The sequence below is a fragment of the Macrosteles quadrilineatus genome, unplaced genomic scaffold (assembly GCF_028750875.1).
Source record: "Macrosteles quadrilineatus isolate MER2022 unplaced genomic scaffold, UCM_ALF_1.0 Scaffold_3__2_contigs__length_128488019, whole genome shotgun sequence".
In the NCBI taxonomy this organism is placed as follows: domain Eukaryota; kingdom Metazoa; phylum Arthropoda; class Insecta; order Hemiptera; family Cicadellidae; genus Macrosteles; species Macrosteles quadrilineatus.
In genome coordinates, this window is record NW_026542596.1 from 89224354 (window position 1) to 89243954 (window position 19601).

At 36.4% G+C, this 19601-nt stretch overlaps 1 protein-coding gene across 1 annotated transcript; it reads left to right on the forward strand.

The window, feature by feature from the left end:
- The first annotated feature begins 126 nt into the window (after positions 1-126).
- Positions 127-18948, forward strand: LOC128990702 (protein NDNF-like). The gene is made up of 7 exons (XM_054413225.1): positions 127-379; positions 7762-7978; positions 14656-14883; positions 15414-15641; positions 16723-16853; positions 18238-18387; positions 18646-18948. Exons 1-7 carry the CDS (start codon positions 162-164, stop codon positions 18776-18778), a joined length of 1305 nt encoding a protein of 434 aa, XP_054269200.1. The 5' UTR covers positions 127-161; the 3' UTR covers positions 18779-18948.
- The last annotated feature ends 653 nt before the right edge of the window (positions 18949-19601 follow it).

Sequence of the window (19601 nt, forward strand, 5' to 3'; positions counted from 1 at the left end):
GGGAGGTCCCAGCACGTCTACTCTTGGGCCTCCGCCCCAGCGGGTCTCTACCTTCTGGACCTCGTGGCCGAGGACCATCACATTCAAGATACATCCTGAGTGACCACGTGTTTGTTGCAGTAAAGGACTATATAGGAGGCAGATCGGAGTCATCTCTGGCCATGTCTCGGGGGAGGTCCCAGCACGTCTACTCTTGGGCCTCCGCCCCAGCGGGTCTCTACCTTCTGGACCTGGTGGCCGAGGGACGAGACACCCAAGTCACCCTCTATGCCACCAAACTACCCGGAGTGCCCGCGGTGTTAAGGATCCGCCAGACTCCCAGGTTGAGGCTACAACCTCGTCTTCACCGGAACAAAGTGACTCTCCGTTGGGATCAGAGGTAACACATATTCCCCAAGAAATAAATTAAAATCATGATATAGCCAAGATACGACTTGTCTAGTAAATAATAAGCTAATCATTCTTTTTTTTATAACCCTAGTTCAATTCCACGAATAGTATTGCAAATTCCCAACAGATGGGCATAGCCATGAAGTTCGGAAATGAGGAGTCAACTATCTTAATAACGTGTTAAGGGTTTCAGATTATGAAAACTGTTTATATTCAGCACCTCCCACAATGGAAACCTCTAACAATTTTGAATGGTTGAATTTTTCTAAGAGTCAGATTTTGCCCTATTTATAACTTCAAGGCCTCTGCAAAAGTATTTACAGATAAAGCCACCAAAACCAATGTAAACTATACAAAGAATATAGATCATGAAACTCATAAATACAGTATAAAATAGTATGCAAATGGGCAGAACCTCCAAACAATACATCATTTGTAAAAAAATATAAAACAACAGACAAATAAATAAATGATCATGAAGAAATGGACATTAACACCCCATGAAACGTTTATGGATTAAGGACATTGTTATTAAGGTACCTGTATTATACTAGGTAACCTTTTACATTTTTCCTACTCTTTGAGAGACATTTTGCATCTTAAATAAAGCATTGGTGAAGCACTGCTCTTTTAAACTAACATCCAATCACTGCAGCAACGTGTTTCTTTATTGCACAATACAATGTATTACGTTTTTGAGCACATTGCTTATTGTGTCAAGAACATTTTTTTTTTAATCTGTTATAAGCAGTTTGAATCCGTAAACAGTTTTTAAAATAAGATCTATATTTCATTTAACAAATTTTGTAACTAAACTACTTAACATATTGTGCTTTGTTTTACGTATTTAATTCATTAACAAGGTCTGGTCTTTTAAATCGTGTTAGACCGTCAGACGACGATGGTTTTATGATTTTGTACATTTACGCAACTTTTTAAATGCCAGTGCTGTACGTAGCATTTTTAGGCGCATAAAATTCTCGTACAAAGAGGCTGATTAAATTCAAGAATGGGGACTTATTTTTAAATTCAAGCAGGAATTTCGCCATCTGCGAATTCTGGATTGTATACGTATAGGGTAGGCCTACTTTGCTCATTTCGTTATACACTTATAGACCTATGATCTGTGGATATTGGAGACCATTCAAACCAGGCGTCGAGGAATGGTCAACAACAGAAGACTGAAGCATCCATAGTTAATTTTATTTAAAACGTTGGCCGAATGCAACTGTATCCTTCGATATCGTTGTTCTTTGCCAATTTCACCAAGTTGAAACAAAAATCCAAAAATCCATTAACTCAAATACAGCCCTAAACTGAGCTTATGGATTTCAATAATTGAAAGAGCAAATAATTAGTTAAATTATAACCTTAATCCAATTACATTATGTTATTTTAAGCTTGGCTATAAACAAGGTAAACATATGTTAATGCCTTCTGCCTTAAAGTCGTAATTGGAAGATTTGAACCCTGTAATTTGGGGTCTGACATAAATAAATTAGTTATCCTGAAAACTTAAGAATAAGTATAAAACTAAACTTCACTTTTTCTGCAAAAAAAACACAACATAGCAATGTAAAAAAAGGTTTCCAAAATGACTCATTGAACAACCTCATTCTATACGTCATGGGTAATTAAAGCCGTGATGCAGTAACTGGTTGTTTGTACTCTTGTCACAGTTTCATCAGGCGGACGCGGGTTTTGGTGCGCGATAGGCACGCGCGTGCTTTTGAGTTATGACCATAGACGTCTCCTTCTAGCCACACTTCCCGGCAATAATGGTCTAGGCTTTAAGAAATGAGAAACTCAGCTGTGCTACAACAATGGTCTAGGTTTTGCCAACTGTTGGAATAACTGTTCCCAAAAATGAACTAGGTTTAATAAAATGTCAAATTCAACTGTTTTCGACCATGATATAAGTTTTCTCTTCGGCCAAACTCAGATGTTCTACAGCAACAGTCTTGGTAAATTAACTTTCAAATTCAGCTAGTCAACATCAATTATTGCATATGTATTCCAAATACCAAACTCAGCTGTTCTACAACAATGAAGAGTCTCACGACAATCAAACTCGTGGTCAAAATCTTCCAATTTTTCTCAAATGTCAAACTCAGCTGTTCTTCAACAATGGTCAAGGTGTTTACCTAATTTCAAATTAGCTATTATTACTGACTAGCTGTTAACCACGGGCTTCACCCCGTTTGACTTCATAAGTATTAATAAAACTATTGATTGGTTAAGTTAAGCTGAAATTAACAAAACAGAATACAGTAATACAAACAAATAATCACACCTGATTTTAATAAGGTAATAAATTGAAAGAATAACAAACAAATAAGTACAGCTGAGGTATTTTTAACATTAGGTATATGAAAAGTTCCCTTTAGAAAGGAATTACGATCTTAAAGGGCAATTTATGAAATAATGGATAGTTTTGCGCAAGGTTTCTCGTCATAACGAACATTTTAAGTATATGGTTTATGGGAGTGTGACTTGTAGTTTTCTCAAAAGTTCATGGGTACTTTGGGATTAATATATGGATAAAAGCATACCAAGGGGCAGATTTAAATCTGAATACTAATTCGAAGAAAGTGTAGAATAGAGTGAGATGATCTAGCTTTGTTACTGTTTAAGATCAGCTGTTTATTTAGCCATGCACATTTTTTAAACCCAGTGATCAGGGACAGCTGGGTGCAGTCTCGAACCAACGGAAAGCTAACGGACTTTACCGTATCACATTGGTGTAGAATTCTTCACTAAGCAAAATCTTAATAAACAGTGACGTGGTATTGACTGCGATTATAGCTCGATTTCGAGCAGCGCACAACCCGTGGTCGGCGGCACTAGGAAGACAGCTGCATTCCTGATGACGGAGTGATTGACACGTTAAACAGACATTATCATGCGCGGCAGACACACACCACACAACCAGATCAATTACCGATACCTCCGCGTACCTACTAGACCCCACTAGTGGACAATCTACAACCGTGTTTAATTACGTGACTAACTACCTGGGCAACTGACTAATTAGGTATGAAACTACGTGACTTATTACCTACGGTATCGACGAAAAGTGTTGCGGCATACTACGAGACCTCCTATTAACATATACTAGTGGTCGTCCTGTGGTCGAAACTCGACCAAAAATAATTAATGTACAGACTTCTCTATTTTCTCCCCACACTGTAAATAAAACATGTGATTGGGATTTCTTCCATTTGTTTTGATTTTCTGTTTACATTTGGTTGTTATTTCGTCACCATCATGGCAACCCAGTTGTTCCATGTAAATTTTTTGAAGTTTTCAAATTCGTTTTTTGTGCTTATTTTTTAGCCTACTTTAATTTATAAAGGGATTCTGCACATCTACAGGCAAATATCTTTCTAACAGTATGCATAGATTTCCCCTGCGATGCACACGAGCTGAGAAAAAGGGTTTTAAAGAAACATGCTTGCCTATTAATATATAGATAGATACTTACGGTAAAAATTGCTTTACTAAACCTCTGTGTGAACTTCATGGCTAAATTACTAAAGTTCAAAATATTACATTTTAGTATTTTTTTAAGGATATAGTATTCCTTCACAGTATGAACTGCGTGGCCAAATAACTACTGTGTAAACGAAATGGCAAAATAACAACTGTAAAAACTAAGTGACTAAATAACAGCTGTTGGAACTAAAATGTCCCACCTTCACATCCTAGGACGCTAGGATCTAGGTTCTAGCCCGGAACTGTTTAACGCAATACTAGAGGTTAGTCCTAGAGGGTTGCGGCATTATCACATGATAAACCAATTGGTGATTGGCGGGATTTGAACCCAGGGCCGTTGGCTCTGAAGCCCCGAGCCCTACCACTAGACCAGCTTGCTCCCTAGGTAACTAAGTAACTAAAAAAAACACCTGTACGTTACCTGAAAACTTTCAATATTGGATACATTTTTTTAGAAATGAGACAATAGTGCATATTAAATGTTTAAGCTTTTCCGTGGCCCACATTAGTATGATAGCAAATATCACGTTTCAGTCCATCCTTTACGTTTGATGTACTCATTATTCACATTTTTTACCAAACCCTCTCTTTTGATTGATGGAGGTTTATGACATTTTGCAATCCAGTGAGCAAAATGTAGTTTTGCAGCTCGAATAAAAAATAATCGTGTTTTTCATAGACGAGGAGCTTGTTTGGCCTTTTTTCGCCGGCAATCGTTCTTCCGCAGACAAGCCTCGGAGGTTTGTACTGGTGTTAAAAACTCGATCAGCATTCCACCAGTGACTTATCTATTAAACAAGCAATGATGAAACTGTGTACAAACTAGCAATTCAATTAAATCGGATTTAAAACATTCTCGAGGAAAAAACACGTCAAACGTTAAGGTAGGTCGGTACTGGCATTGCTGATGCGAGCGGGCAAAAAGCCAGCTGAGAATGGGCTGCGCAGGGTTGCTGCTACCGGGAAACGTTAGTTGTTACGGGACCTGCGTTAGTGGGTAAACAGAAGTAGCTTTGACACTAGGGAACATTGTGCGCGTCTTAGACACAATATTTTACTTTTATCACTTTGTATATACCGACAGTTAGTTGTATATATATATATTTTTTATATTATATGAACATTTTAGATTTAAGTTAGTTAGTTAGGAGTTAAAGTGTTGAATAACTTAAATATATTTTTTGATTTGGCTTTGGTTGTAGCGCCTTGCAGTGTTGGCGTCATAGTTTATCAATTAATCAAAATCTTCTGAAAACATTAGCACAATTTTCTCTCCACGCTTTTCTGCACATTTCCCTACGTCAACGTGCAGTTTCTATATGTTCTGTGTACAGAATCTTGCAAAAACGTCTTTCTGCACAAATAAATCAGCAGGAATCATCTGCTTATTTAATATGAACATATACCTTCACTGCAGTCATTTAGCCTTCGATGTGGCATCTTAATTGATCAATTCGTAAAAATCGTTCAAAAACGTGAAGACTTTTATATTCGCTCTTTTGGCTCGATTCTTCAAGTTCTTCGTACAGGAATGGTCTTAAAAATAACGCATTTTGTACAGGGATCGTGGAATCTTCTGGAAATTTAACATGAAGATATTCCGACGCCACATTCAGTACGTTATATGTATTAATCCAACAACTTCGGCGTCAGTTCAGAAGCAGGGCAGCAGCCGCGGGCGTGCGAAGGACCTACGGGTGTAACTCATCCACTTTATAGCTTATACAAAGCGTCGGCCTGCCTCTAGCCACACACCCCATCACCCAAACATTTATGGGCTTACACATTTTTATGGTAATACGATTTTTATGGTCCTTTAAACCCGAAGTCATTACAAGACGAGTGAGAACAGGAAATTACAAAACCTCTTGTTTTCGAACGTTTGATCACGCCGAGCCTTCTGTGCGTCTGGACTATTGTGTTTACTATGAGTTTCATCATGTCTAGCATACTGTGGGTCTGAACCAAACGTGTTAACTCTCAGTTTGATCACGTCTAGCCTACTGTGGGTCTGAAGCAAGTGTTTAGTCTGAGTTTCATCTCACTGAGCCTTCTGTGGATCTGAACCAAACTAGTTTATTCTTAGTTTGATCACGCCTGCACTGTAGGTCTGAACTAAACGTTTTTACTCTGAGTTTGATCACGCCGAGCCTACTGTTTACTTACTGAGGGGTTGATCAAGTCTTGCCTACTGTGAGTCTGAAGCAAAAGCAAGTGTTTGCTCTTAGTTTCATCACACTGAGCCTTGGGTGTGAACAAAACGGAGTTTACTCTGAATTTGATCACGTAGAGCATTCTGTGGGTCTAAACCAAGCGTTATTACACTGTGTTTGATCACGCTAAGCCTACTGTGACTCTGAACCAAGTTTACTCTGAGTTTATACCTGAACAAAACGTGCTACTCTGAGTTTGATCACGCCGAGCCTTCTGTAGGTCTGAACCAAACGTGTTTACTATGAGTTTGCCTAAAAAGTTTCATTACAATCTGTGGAGCGGTTTCAGAGTCCATAGGGATATACATACATAGGGCCTACATACATACAGTACATACTTCCTCTTTCATAGATATACAGGGTGTCCCACGTAAGATGTCTCAAATTGATTACGGAAAAACGGGTTTAATGTACAAGGATGAAATAAAATTATTTCCCGATAAATCAACCCCAAGGAATAACGTAAAATTAATTTCAACTTTTTGCCGGTACAGGGTGTGCCAAAAACTGAGGGTCATTAGTTCGAATCTCTGAATTTTAAAGCGTAAACATATGTCATGTTATGCATAATTTTAAAGGCATTTATTAGATACACATTTTGGCAAAACAGAAATTAATTATCTTACTCCGTTTCAAAATGGCGGCAGTTTTTTATTATTATTTTTTTTATTAATATGTGTTTAATACTCTGTGTTTCCTATACTGATGCACTTAGCCCTTCTCCGGTTGTATTTTCTTACTTATTATGAAATTAGCTTTACTGTGATATGCTACAAGTAAAGGTTTTTTGAAATAATAAAAATTCAAAAAAATTATTTTTGAAAATTTGCAAATGCCCATAGTTCAAAATGTTCAAAAAGAAACATATGTCAATAGGCACATCATTTTATAGGTTTTTAATTCTAAACAGATTTGTGATTAACACTCACTTTTTTTATCTCTTTTAGTTTTTGTGTAAATATAAAAAAAAACTAATTTTCCTATATCAATGCATTTTATTTGGGTTTAACACTAATGGCCCCATTTCAGAAAATTAAATTTAGTGTACAAACTAAATTTTTTTAATATATAATAAATAGATATTTTAATAAATTGTATTTGAGAAACTGGGAAGACTTTATGTATTGTGGGGTTTATCATGGGGATTTAGCCTGTGTATGGGAATCATTCCATCACATGATTGATTTTGTAGACTCTTGTCGATTTTATCAAGTGAATGAGTTTGTATACTTTCATGGCTTTAATCTTTTGGGATAAGCTATATAATGTTATATATTTGTATACTAATTTTTGGGATTGTGACATGAGACAAGTTTGTATACCGTAGATTTGATCATTTCTTCATTCGTTATCAGTTTGTAAGCTGTATATTTGATCTTATGGGACCATATTTTGGTAAACTGCGTGTTTCATAATGAGTCTAATCAACAAAATAAGAGTATCAATAAATCAATACAACTGATAGCTTTCTTCAGGACGAGTCTATCAATTTGATGGGCTTCGTTAACTCACTTAGCATTCATCCCCACTTAACATAATCCCTCATCAGTTTTCATTTGTTAATTACTTGCTTAGATAATCACTTTATGATTGAGAAATAATTTTAGAAGATATATACTCAATCATATACGTTAATTTTTATTTTTACAACTGACCGTTGCAGTGTGGTGGATCCTCAAATGATGCACTACTTTGTCGTGGTCAACTCCAGACAAAACTTCTCTAGTCTGTGTGAGGCTAAACAGCCTGTGGAAGGAGTGAACATTCTGTATCTCAGCGAGAAACCTTCCAGTCAGGAAAATAAGGTGCACAAGAAGGATATCGGAGTCAGCAACCACTTCAGGGCCATCGGCACAGTGCTGGACAAGGATGATGTTTTGGTGAGTTGTGATTTGGATTGGTACGTTATTATTATAAATTATGTTTGAATCTGCTTAGAAATGTCCCTAGATAGAAACAAAATTTTGCAGCAACTTTATTAAAAGTTGCAATGATAAATGATAATGTTTGCAACAAAATTGTCATGGCAAGCATGAAGTTGTGTCAGCTTTGCGGCAACTTAACTAGTTTGTTTGTTTGAGTTTTTTGCCGAAGCAATCTCGACACCTAGAAGCATCGGCTCACGGCTCACCAATGTTTCATATTGGCAAAGTTTTCATGCACATTTGAAACAAAGTTATTATGGCAAAGATGCAACAAAGCTATCATGGCAAAGTTGCAACAAAGTTTTGGTAACTTTTCCAAACTGAGCTGTTAAATAGTTTGTAAATAATTTATTCTATATTAAGATAATGCTAAAAGAGTACTGAGTAAAACATTAAGGGTTTTTATGAGCCAGAAAAAGACATTTTCTAATGTAACCATAAACAACTCAAAATAGGTGAATGAAACACCTAAGAGAATTTAAATAATCAGGTCGCATAAAAGATTTTTATCAATGCCATTGGCATAAAAAAATGTTCAAAATTGAATTAAACTGAGTGGCAATGAACCTTATCTGTTAACACAATAACACAGTTGTTGATACAGAACAATTCTATAAACTCTAACATAGGCTGTAAAACCCCCGTAGAAAAGGGTTAGTAAACTGAACTCGTAAGTTTCTTATTTAAACTCTGTGAAACTAAAAAAAGCCTTTCTAAATATTTCAGGTATGCGGTTATCAAACTATACAGTATAATCAGGTTTTTTATACTAAATTCTATTAACAATCCTATAAATCAACACTACAATTCCAATACTGTCAATAACCAACAACAAAACTTATTGTATTATCTGTTTATCTTTATCATTCACTAGCTGTACCCGCGGGCTTTGCCCCGCTTAACTTCATAAGTATTCGCATGGCTCAATCACTTCCTGGTTGAAGTTCGTTCGCTACGCTCACTCACCTTCAGGTTGGAAATCGTTCGCTGCGCTCACTTGTTTTCAGGTTAGCTCGTTCGCTACACTTACTCGCCTCCAGGTTGATGTTCGTTCGCTACGCTCACTCACCTTTTTGGTTGCAAATTAGCTGTTGTCATAAATTTAAAAAAAGTCATCCCTTTATAATACTTGTTTATAATACTTTGATAAAGGTTTTTATGTTTTAATATTTAACATTGGAGAATTTAAACGTTGTTCAGTGCACAGGTGTGCTGCGATTGGGGTTTAATACATTTGGACTTATTAAAAAGTAAAATAGTTTTCTGTGCTGCACTCTGTAGAAACACTGTGGCACTATTTCAAATCACGACTAATGCTAATACAGAATGTTGTGATTATTCAAACCTACAAAACACAGTTGGTGAAAGTAAACATCTGCTTTTAAATTATATTTATTTGTAAACATTGTAGATCAAAAAGTCTGACATTGGCCCACTTAAAACCTTCTAGGGCAGAGCCCTTTTGACGGATCTGCACCAAACTTCACTCGAACCATCCTTGAAAGATGCTTAACAATGCCTGAAAGTTTCATTACAATCTGTCGAGCGGTTTCGGAGTCCATAACGTATATACACACACACACACATACATACATACATACATAGTTCCTCTTTTATAGATATAGATTATCAATTGAGAAAGGGTTATCCTGGGTGCATTTTATCATAGACTAACCGTTTTATCTATGATTTTATTTACCCAAAAATGAGTGAAGGATGAGTTTAACATTGGAGTGAGAAGCATTGAGATGTTACTGGCTAAGACCAGCTGTTTAATTATCCAGGAACATCCTACTAATATTATAAACGAGAGCACGCCCCGTGGTCGAAAAATCGACCAAAAGTATGTTTTGTACAACCTTCTCTATTTTCACCCCACACTGTAAATAAAACATGTGATTGGAATGTCTTCCATTTGTTTTGATTTTCTGTTTATATTGTGTTGTTATTTCGTCATCACCATAGCAACCCATAATACCCATGTTAATTTTTTTAAATTTCAAATTCATTTTTTGTGTTTATTTTTGAGCCTATTTTAATTTATAAAGGGATTCTGCACACCTACAGGAAAATAGCTTTCTAACGGTATGCGTAGATTTTTCCTACGATACACGCGAGCTGAGAAAAAAGGTTTTAAAGAAACATGCTTGCCTATTAATATATAGATAGATAGATGAGAAAGTTTAGATGTATGGATGTATGGATGTATGGATGTATGTTTGTGACAAGTGAACGTGAAAAATACTGGTCGGATTGGGCTGAAATTTGGCATGATGATAGCTCACATTCCCGATTAACATATAGGCATATTTTTATTTCAAAAATCCTTTCGGGCTCCGCCCCAGTGGCTCTGGAGTTTCCCATGTTAACCTTATGAGAAATGGAATTATTGAATCTTAACAGCTGTTTCAATTAAACAAGTTGGTTATGTTCTGTGATGTTCAATAGCATTAAAGTTACAAGGATTACCAACAGGGTGCAGCATTATTATTTCTTTTACATTTATGACAACAGCTAATTTGCAACCAAAAGGTGAGTGAGCGTAGCGAACGAACTTCAACCTGGAGGCGAGTTAGCGTAGCGAACGAGCTAACCTGAAGGCAAGTGAGCGTAGCGAACGAGCTAACCTGAAGGAAAGTGAGCGCAGCGAACGAGCTCCAACCTAAAGGTGAGTGAGCGTAGCGAACGAGCTCCAACCTAAAGGTGAGTGAGCGTAGCGAACGAGCTCCAACCTAAAGGTGAGTGAGCGTAGCGAACGAACTTCAACCAGGATGTGATTGAGCCATGCAAACGAGATCATCTTGAAAATTAAGAAGTTAAACGGGGCAAAGCCCGCGGGTTACAGCTAGTTATTTATAACCCAACTAATCAAGGTCAGCTGTGCCCGTTCCGAAAAGCTACATTTTTTCTCAGGATCGAACCAGGGACTTTTCGATTCCTAGGCGAGCACTAATTACTCAGCTACCCAACTATTTTACAGTTATAGCTTCCAATAACAAATTAAAAATTAGATAATCTTTGTTAGTAGTATATAGTGGATACAAACATAAAAAGACAGCTATGAAGAAATTTAAACATCAATAACAAGTAAGGGAATTTATAATGAGTTGAAGTGATGCCGTAGCCCGTAATTGAAATAACAATTAGGATTAGTTAAAATATAAACATGTTGCAGGGGACTAGAAGTAATTTCTCCTTGCAGATTTTCAGCTCAATAAAAAGTATTGCTTTTGAACTGTAAGTAATTTATTCAATTAAAGTTCCTCAAGATGAAACTTGCTGGCTTAAGATGTTATCATGGAGCAGTGATGAAACTATGATTTTAACAAATGTGTTTTACAATGGTTTGTAATTTTGAACAGTCAGGTTCCCATTGCTTGGAGAAATTACTTATTTTATTTATTTAAAAAGTATTTATCATGTATTACAATCCAAAGTATTAGTCGTCATTTATAATTAATTTAATCATAAAGATCATTAACAGTTTCATTTATTTAAATAATAAAACGATTTACTTTGGGTGCATATAATAAACAAATTTGATTTTCATTAATCGCTGATTGCTTAATTTCTTTTGGAAAACATACAATAGAAGAAACTGAGGATTTTTTAAATTAATTTATTCAATTCGCTTAGCATTTTTACACAGATTACAAGTTATTAAAGTGTCAGAATCAAACCAGACATATTGTTAGTATAAAATAGAGTACTATTTAAGTAATTAATTAAAAACTTGTATAAAATCATATTGAGTTTGCTGCATCCATGTATAACATTGAGCTTAGCGTGTTTTATCTTGCAGGAACCTGGAGTAATTCTCATTGTTACTGAGTACGGTACAAGATTCATCATGTAAGATGAAATGGTGAGTTTAACGATGATTTGTATTTAGTTATTCTGTTAGTGTGTTACACTCAAACTCTGAATTCGGACAATGCCTATGAAACTTTTATACCCACTTCTAGATGTAAACAGTGTGAAATACCCACGTCTCGGAGTGAGCATTTTATTCAAACATTGGCCGATCAAAGTGAAATGCCTTGATCCCGTTGTGGGTAAACTGATTAACTCAAATGCCGAAGTCAAAATGTTTTTCGGCGATCGAGCATATCCAAAGCACCCAAAACACGATATGAGCAAAAGTGATTGCCCACGTCGGGTTGTGGGTATTTATAGTTAGTTTAACGCCAAATTCTCATTCGCGCAGGACATCCATAATGAAGACCTAAATAGAGAGCAGTTAGACCTACCTTTGTGCACTCGTCAAGAATGTTTTGACTTTGACATTTGAGTAGATTAGTTTACCCCCAACGCGGTCTGGGCATTTCTCTTCGGCCAATGTCTGAATTGGTGTATTTAACACTGTCCACATCGCGAAGTGGGTAAAATCTCAGACATTGTCCAAGTTCAGAGTTTGAGTGTAACAAACATATAATAAAGAGTTCTTTAGTTTCAGAGGTTTTAATTGAGAAGAGTGGAAGTGGATAATAAAGATCAATTAAATCGACATAATAATCAATAGGTGTATTGGCTTTAGAGCAGTTTGCCCCCCACAAATGTAAAATAGTTATAAGACTGAGATGTGTTTCATGTTTTCCTAAAATAGTAAATATTGGTGAATGATGTAATTCGATTAATTCTTTGAGGTTGGGATAAACAGTAACAGATTATTCAAGCTGTGAACGAATTCAAAGCTATAAATAGTGTGAAATGAATCTATCTATCTATATATTTAGTAGGCCAACATGAATTTTTTGATAATTGTTTTGAAGATGCCATGCTTCCGATGACCATGTTTAAGGTGTCATTGGTTAGGTCGTGGCATGCAGATATGCCATCAAGCAAAACATGTTTGAAAATCAACCAGGGCTCTGCCCCAGTGGCCTTCAAAGTTCCCATGTTGCTCTAAGGGAGAGAGAAAATGTTTGTGTACATTTGAACAGATGAATACTTTGAAATTTACACTAATATTTGAAACAGCTGGATCAATATCGAAGAAATAATTTTAGAAATAATAATAATTTTGTATCCAACATGTTTTGCATCTCGGAAAAGAATTTGATTATATCAGGAGGTGGGTAAGTAAAGTAGGATGGGCGGGTCCTAAACATTCTGGAAAACCCCATTGTTGTGTTAACAGGAATCTTGATATGTCGTCAGGCATGATTAGGAGTGACTGTAGGTAAAAGGAATGACTTTGAAAATCATTTGGAGGAAATGTGCAATACAATTAAAGGAGTCTTAGCAAAATTAGAAGGACAGGCCATAGCCAGTAGAGGCATGACTGTGAAGCATTTGATATGACGCTGTGGATGATGAGCCAGCAATGCTGTAGCCTACGGATGTGAGTTCTGGGGTGAGGATGCTAAGAAGATAAGATTGAAAAGAAAACTTTTGAGTATGCAAAGAAGAGTTTTGTTAAAAGTAGGGAAGTCATACATCACAGTATCGCATGATACTATTAGGGTTTTGACCGAAGCCATACCACTCAACCTGCTCATTGAAGAAAGGATTAGGATTTTGGAAAAAAAAGGTCGCGGGCAGGTTTACGTTTGAAAGCAAGAGTGCCAGATGAGGGGAGGACGTTAGATGAGTGGCAAATGCGCTGGGAGCAGATGAGAAAGAGAAGGAAACGTTCGTAAATATTCCAAACATCAGAAGAAGACTGGAACAAGATTGGGAGATGGGGCATGGAAAATCTCAAGGCGATTTGTGGAGATTTAACTTGATGGACGAGGAAGTATGCAGCTGCTCAAAAAAATAGAGACCATATGAGTCACGTATTGATGAATTGTCCACTTCAGAAGGCAAATAGGAGAGAACAGGAAGAATTCTAGGATAGGAAAGGTCTAGAGTCGATCAAATAAAACTTGATGAGAGACAAGGAAAAAATTGAGACTTTAGCAAAGTAGCTAGGGAAATAGGAAGAAACAAGGATACGTACAGGCTTTTAAATTGAAAAAAGAAACAAACAAAAACAAAGAAAGAAAATTAATGAAAGGACACAGTGTGTCTGAAGGAGGATTGAAAGTGTCTGAAGCCTGAGAAGAGAAGATTTTTCACAGGGAATTGGCAAATAAGTCCCAGACTTAAGCCAGAGGTGGTAGTGGTAGGAATGAGGGGGTTTGGTTTATCAATTAGGTTATCATTAATTTAATCAAAAGAGATTGAATCTTTTACTAACTTTAACAAAAAAACTCCATAGACAAATCACATTTAATCTGCGAACGTAATTATGCCTTTTACCAACTCCACCTTTAACAACAAAACCAAGAAACCGGAAAACGCCAAATAAAAAATAACAATACAAATCCTCCTTCTCCAGCACCAGGTTTGTTAATCAATATGTGGTTTTCAATGCCATAGGCATTTTTAGACTTTTTTTACAGGGTCAAAACCCTGTCTTTGTTATTGTTTAACCAATCTTTTTTAGTTAGCCTGTTGTCAAAAACTCTAGACCAAACCAGATTTATATGTTCTAAGTTTAGAAACAATATCAAAGAAGATTAAGAATTTTTACTATAACATCGAATGATATAAACCCATGCATGAAACATAATTAATGGCGATAAGTGTTATAGCACATTTCATTTTGTCACTGTGATGAACTTCAGATTGTAACTCTTTTGCAGATTACCAATGTCAGTGCTGAACGCAGCTTCACCATCAGCAGCCTACAGAAGGGAAGGGATTACTACTTTAATATATTTGCGATGAACAAAGATACCCAACTCAGCTTTCTTTATGCGAACGCAGCCTTTAAGTATGAGATGAAGCTACGGCCAACAGGGCTAAAGGATAACAAACCTGTCACTGTTAATATCAGGAAAATGGGAGGAAGAGCATTGTTTCGTTACAAGGTACGTTAAAACGTGTAGAAATCAATAAAAATTTAAAATGTTTTATTTTACTATAATAAAAACTATAATATTCAGGGAAACTTTATATGATCAAAAAGGTGTACCTATGTAAATTATCACCCCCCCCCCAAAGGGGTAGTTTGGGGGTAACTTGATATTTTCAAATCTAAACCGGCCCCTATCAAAATATACATAATTGTAAAGGTCATAATAAAAAAGAATGGCACAAACTAAAGGTCTCTCATCAATCCTATCAAAAGTTATGGTAGTTCAAAGTTTGAATTTTTTCTAAATCAAATAAAATCCTTATTTATGTAAATAAATTAAGAAAGGATACTTACTCATATGAAAAAAGTTAAAAACCTTGATTAAATTTTTTTAAATGCTCAAAGTCACAGGCAGTTTCCAGTCAGAGGTGACATGGCAAGGGTAGCGACCCTGCTTGACCTGAATAGCAATGTTTTGAAGACATTGCTGTTCCCCATCTAAGAACACGAACGACCCCCAACTTACCAAACTTACTTGTAAAGGTGAGGGCTGGTCAGGCAGGTGCCGTATCCACACTCCGCTGGCATGTGATGCCGTGTGGAGGCTCTGTGGTGGTGGAGGTGAGACTACGCAGACAGACTGTGCTGCCCAGGCTACTGGTGGAGGGATACAAGCTACTGCAGGTCCCCAACGTGTTGCCTGGACAACGCTACACTCTCATAGTCTTCGTGCCCGACGCTCGTCAGATGCGACAGATACTCGGGGTGGAGGTGAGACAGTGTTTATTCACGATATGATAACACCTTCTGTTTCACTTGAATAGTGTAGTTTAGTTACGAAATAGTTATTTGTGTAACTAGTGAGCAAAGTGGCACTTTGCTGCACACAAGAGCAATGTTTACACGAGAGGAATGATCTCGAGTGCAGCAAAGGCCTTTTGCACTCGTGTTACACAATATATTTTTCCTAAAGTCACTATAAAGCATATAATTAGTCTTTCAAACACTATACAACACGTTTTTAGGTTCAGCTGGCAACACAAAAAGGTGCCCTAGAGAAAGTAGTCCCCGGTCCATATCACTCCGCTATTTTTTCCTCGGCAAGCAATGTGCTCCGCGACTTGAGAAAATAGTTCCGTATTTTTTGGTAATTTGAATTGGTTTCCGAGCCTAAAAAAATGCTTTAAAGGTATTTTCTTGTTTATTAAGATCGTAGGAATGTTTTAAAAACGTTTAAAAGAAAAGTCCAGAAAGTTCAGAAATACCGAAACTATAAACACGAAATGACAGGTTAAATCGTAGTTATAATAATAGTCAATCAGCTGCTCACAGTATTATTATCTTTAAGTGTTCCCAACCTATTTCCAAGCGTGCACAGATTACGTGCATAATAGAACCACACTGTTTTGTGTTGTTTCGTTGGAATCCTGATGTGCGCCAAAGTATAAACCGTACGACAAAGTATAAGCCATACGGCAAATTATAAATATGCAGCAATTAGCAGCTTTCTGTACTATAAACAGTACAAGGAAGCCAACTTGGGTTTTTAAGAAGTAGGAGGTTCTAGGGTCCTCCCCCTGAAAAATTTGGTATATTTTAAAGCAGTTTGGTGACTTTCTTAATCCATTTTTATGTCTAAGACTGCATCCTAAAAAACTTCTGTTAATTTTTAAGGACAAAATTTATGTTTAAATTTATTTTTCCAGGGTCCAATGAGGGAAACTACCATACATGAAACATAAAACTAGTAAACTGTTAGTTAACTGCCAATGCAGCTTCATCTAAGATTTCATAACTTGAATAACACACCTTAACATCCTGGTTGTGTCATGACGCCTTGTATTTGTGTTAGGTCCTAGCAACTACGAAGCCATCGCTGATGCCACTGCTACCAACAGAAGCTATGGTCCACGAGTACTCGGAGATGAGAACTTGCGAGTCTATCACTGTTGCTTGGATGCCTGTCACCACACAGTCAGTCAGGTATTGTGATTAGGAAATAATATGGATAGGGAAGGCTTGGTAGCAGTGCAGTTAAGAGTGCTTTTTGTGGTCTGAAGATTTAAAACTGTACCCTCTATTGACGAATGTTCAACACGTTGAACAGGACCAGCTGCCTAAATCACTCTAAAACGAAACAAAAAACTAATAATGGAGTATTATTGGGTGAACTTGGTTTTGGCTCATGACACTTGTATTATTTTTGCTTGGCCAAATTCAACCCAAAATGTATTTGTCTTTGGTGTATTTATATGTCCCATTACAATCACGACAACTTTTCACAACCCTAGTGTTGTAGAATATAATTTAGCCTGGTATTCTCCTTGAAAATTCGATATACATTGTCAATAAGAAAATGGGATTTAATCATTTTTATCATCATAATACCAAATGAATATGCCAAAAAGTGGTTTGAATGATTGATTTCAAACCCAAAGGTCTATTCTATCTTTTCTAGAAAGATGGACCTTCAGTTGGGTTTAGAAATATTGGGTCACAGAGTTATCACATATTCAATGGTAACTAATGCACCTGTTGTTCGAATTCTAGCAATTGCAAAGTATTACAGAGAGAGAGTCATTATAGAGTCATTTGATTCCTGATGTAAAAGAGTCAACTCCAAGATAATGTAATCAATCACTCCATTCCAGTTATCGAAATTGAAAACGAACTCACTCTGAAAACGAACGCTCTTGTGTGTGCTATGTGTTTACTATGAACAGCTGTAATTAAAACAAATTATTTGTCTGTTTAAGTAAACAAAATCTTTTCTTCATAAGAATTACATTGGGATTTTGATGGCCTGTGGGGCAAAGCCCGAGGACTTTTATCACAGGAATTGGTGAAAGGGGGTGTCTACACAAAAAATACTTTATTTTGACACGTCGTTTCCGTTTGTAAAATTCCATTCATTATTAACGGAGGAGTAGTGTTTCGTAGAAATCGCCTTCATGTATTATATATAAGGATTAAGCCCATCAGTCTCCAAGATAGAAAAACCGTGCTTTAACAACTTGTCCAACTTCATCCTCCTGAATCATTAAGAAATTCTTTACATTATAATCAATTTTTTATATCAATATTTTAGGAGATTTTTTTATAACAAGCCACTCTAAAGACACATTTACATGAAGCCTGTTGACATCACCTGAGTTGGTTCACCTGTGAGTAGTGATGGTTGGTTACCTGGCTCAGGTAATTGAAAAAATACATTAGAGGCAGCTAGGTAACATACCTGCCTACTGGCCTCGTGTACATGCGGCTTAAGAAACTCTTACATTTTACAACACTTCACAAAGGAATGAACTCATAAATGTTCATACTTCTAGCTTTATACAACGTTCTAAATAAAACCAATGATTTGCAGGTATTGTGTATCTGCTTCTCCAGTTCCAGTGGCAGAGTCGGAGGCACATTTCCACCCAAGACCCAACCAATGCAACCTCGACTACAGACTCCGCACACAGCTTGACTTTGCCGTCAAACATTGTCAGGACTTCTCAGCGAACGATCACAGGTTTGCAGCTTGCAATAAAACATTAACAAATGTATTAGTGAATTTATTTTTGTCTGAAGTAATTGGAGATGGATACTGTCCTACAATTTGAGGTTGCAATGTTTTTATGTCGTGAATTGAAATATCGCATATAAAATATAAGCATGTTTTAAAGTGTCCATGTCTCAATGACATCTGTGAAATTATTAAAACGCTTTGCTATAAATATCTTTAACTCATCTAGGCCTAAGTTTTACTACTTTGGAACTCTGTTTGCAGGAATGTTCTAGTACAGACAATATCAAAACTTCGTCCTGGCAAGGAATACCTAATACAAGTCACTGTCAAGAAAATCAAGGGAAAAGCATTGTCCTACGACCTGTTACGAGCGAGGACGAAATCAATTTGTTAAGTGCAAGTGTATATTCTCAATTGATGTATAGACTGATTTATTGATTGTACTTAATCCTATCTATTATTATTAGTATTATTTATTGAACAACTTAGTGCCAAACAGTTTTTTATTTGTTATATTTAGTTATTGTAAGCAGCTATTTGTGAATAAGTGAACTATTTTTGTACTTTATTATAATAAGTTTTTAAAGTTACGTTGTGTGATTTTATTTCTCGACAGCAAGTTATCCATCCCTCGCTGGAATAAATATAATATGATCATATATAAGAAAGCACATAAACCTAAACTAAATTAAATGTCTACATTGATACAGCATTGATTTTTAAATAATTGGAGCTATCTTAAGTAACTAATAAAGCTTACAATAGTCAGGTACATTTATTTATGTTATGGTTCATTGGTCAGCCAGACACAAGATAGAAGTAAAAAATATTTGGAATTTTAAGGTAAAAGTTTTAGCTGTGTCCATCAGTTTTAAAATAAATATACCCCCAAAACATTGCCAATTTCAAAATAGAACGCCATTGCAATCCTGCTCCCCTCAATTCATGAAGTTCAACCCATTATCATTATTGGCTGGTGAGTTCCTAATCAGAAACTCTCTATCATCAACAAGTTTTTTGAACAAAGACGAGATTATTTTCTTAGTTACTTACTTACTCCTGTGGCCATTGAAAACCAAGGCAGTGGAAAACCATGTGCCTCCAGGATCCTCTGTCCTCTGCCAGCTGCAGGTCTGCTCCCATACTCCTTTGTAACTTCGTCAATCCATCTCATCCTTGGCCTTCCCAATGGTCTCCTTCCCTCTGCCAGGCCCAAC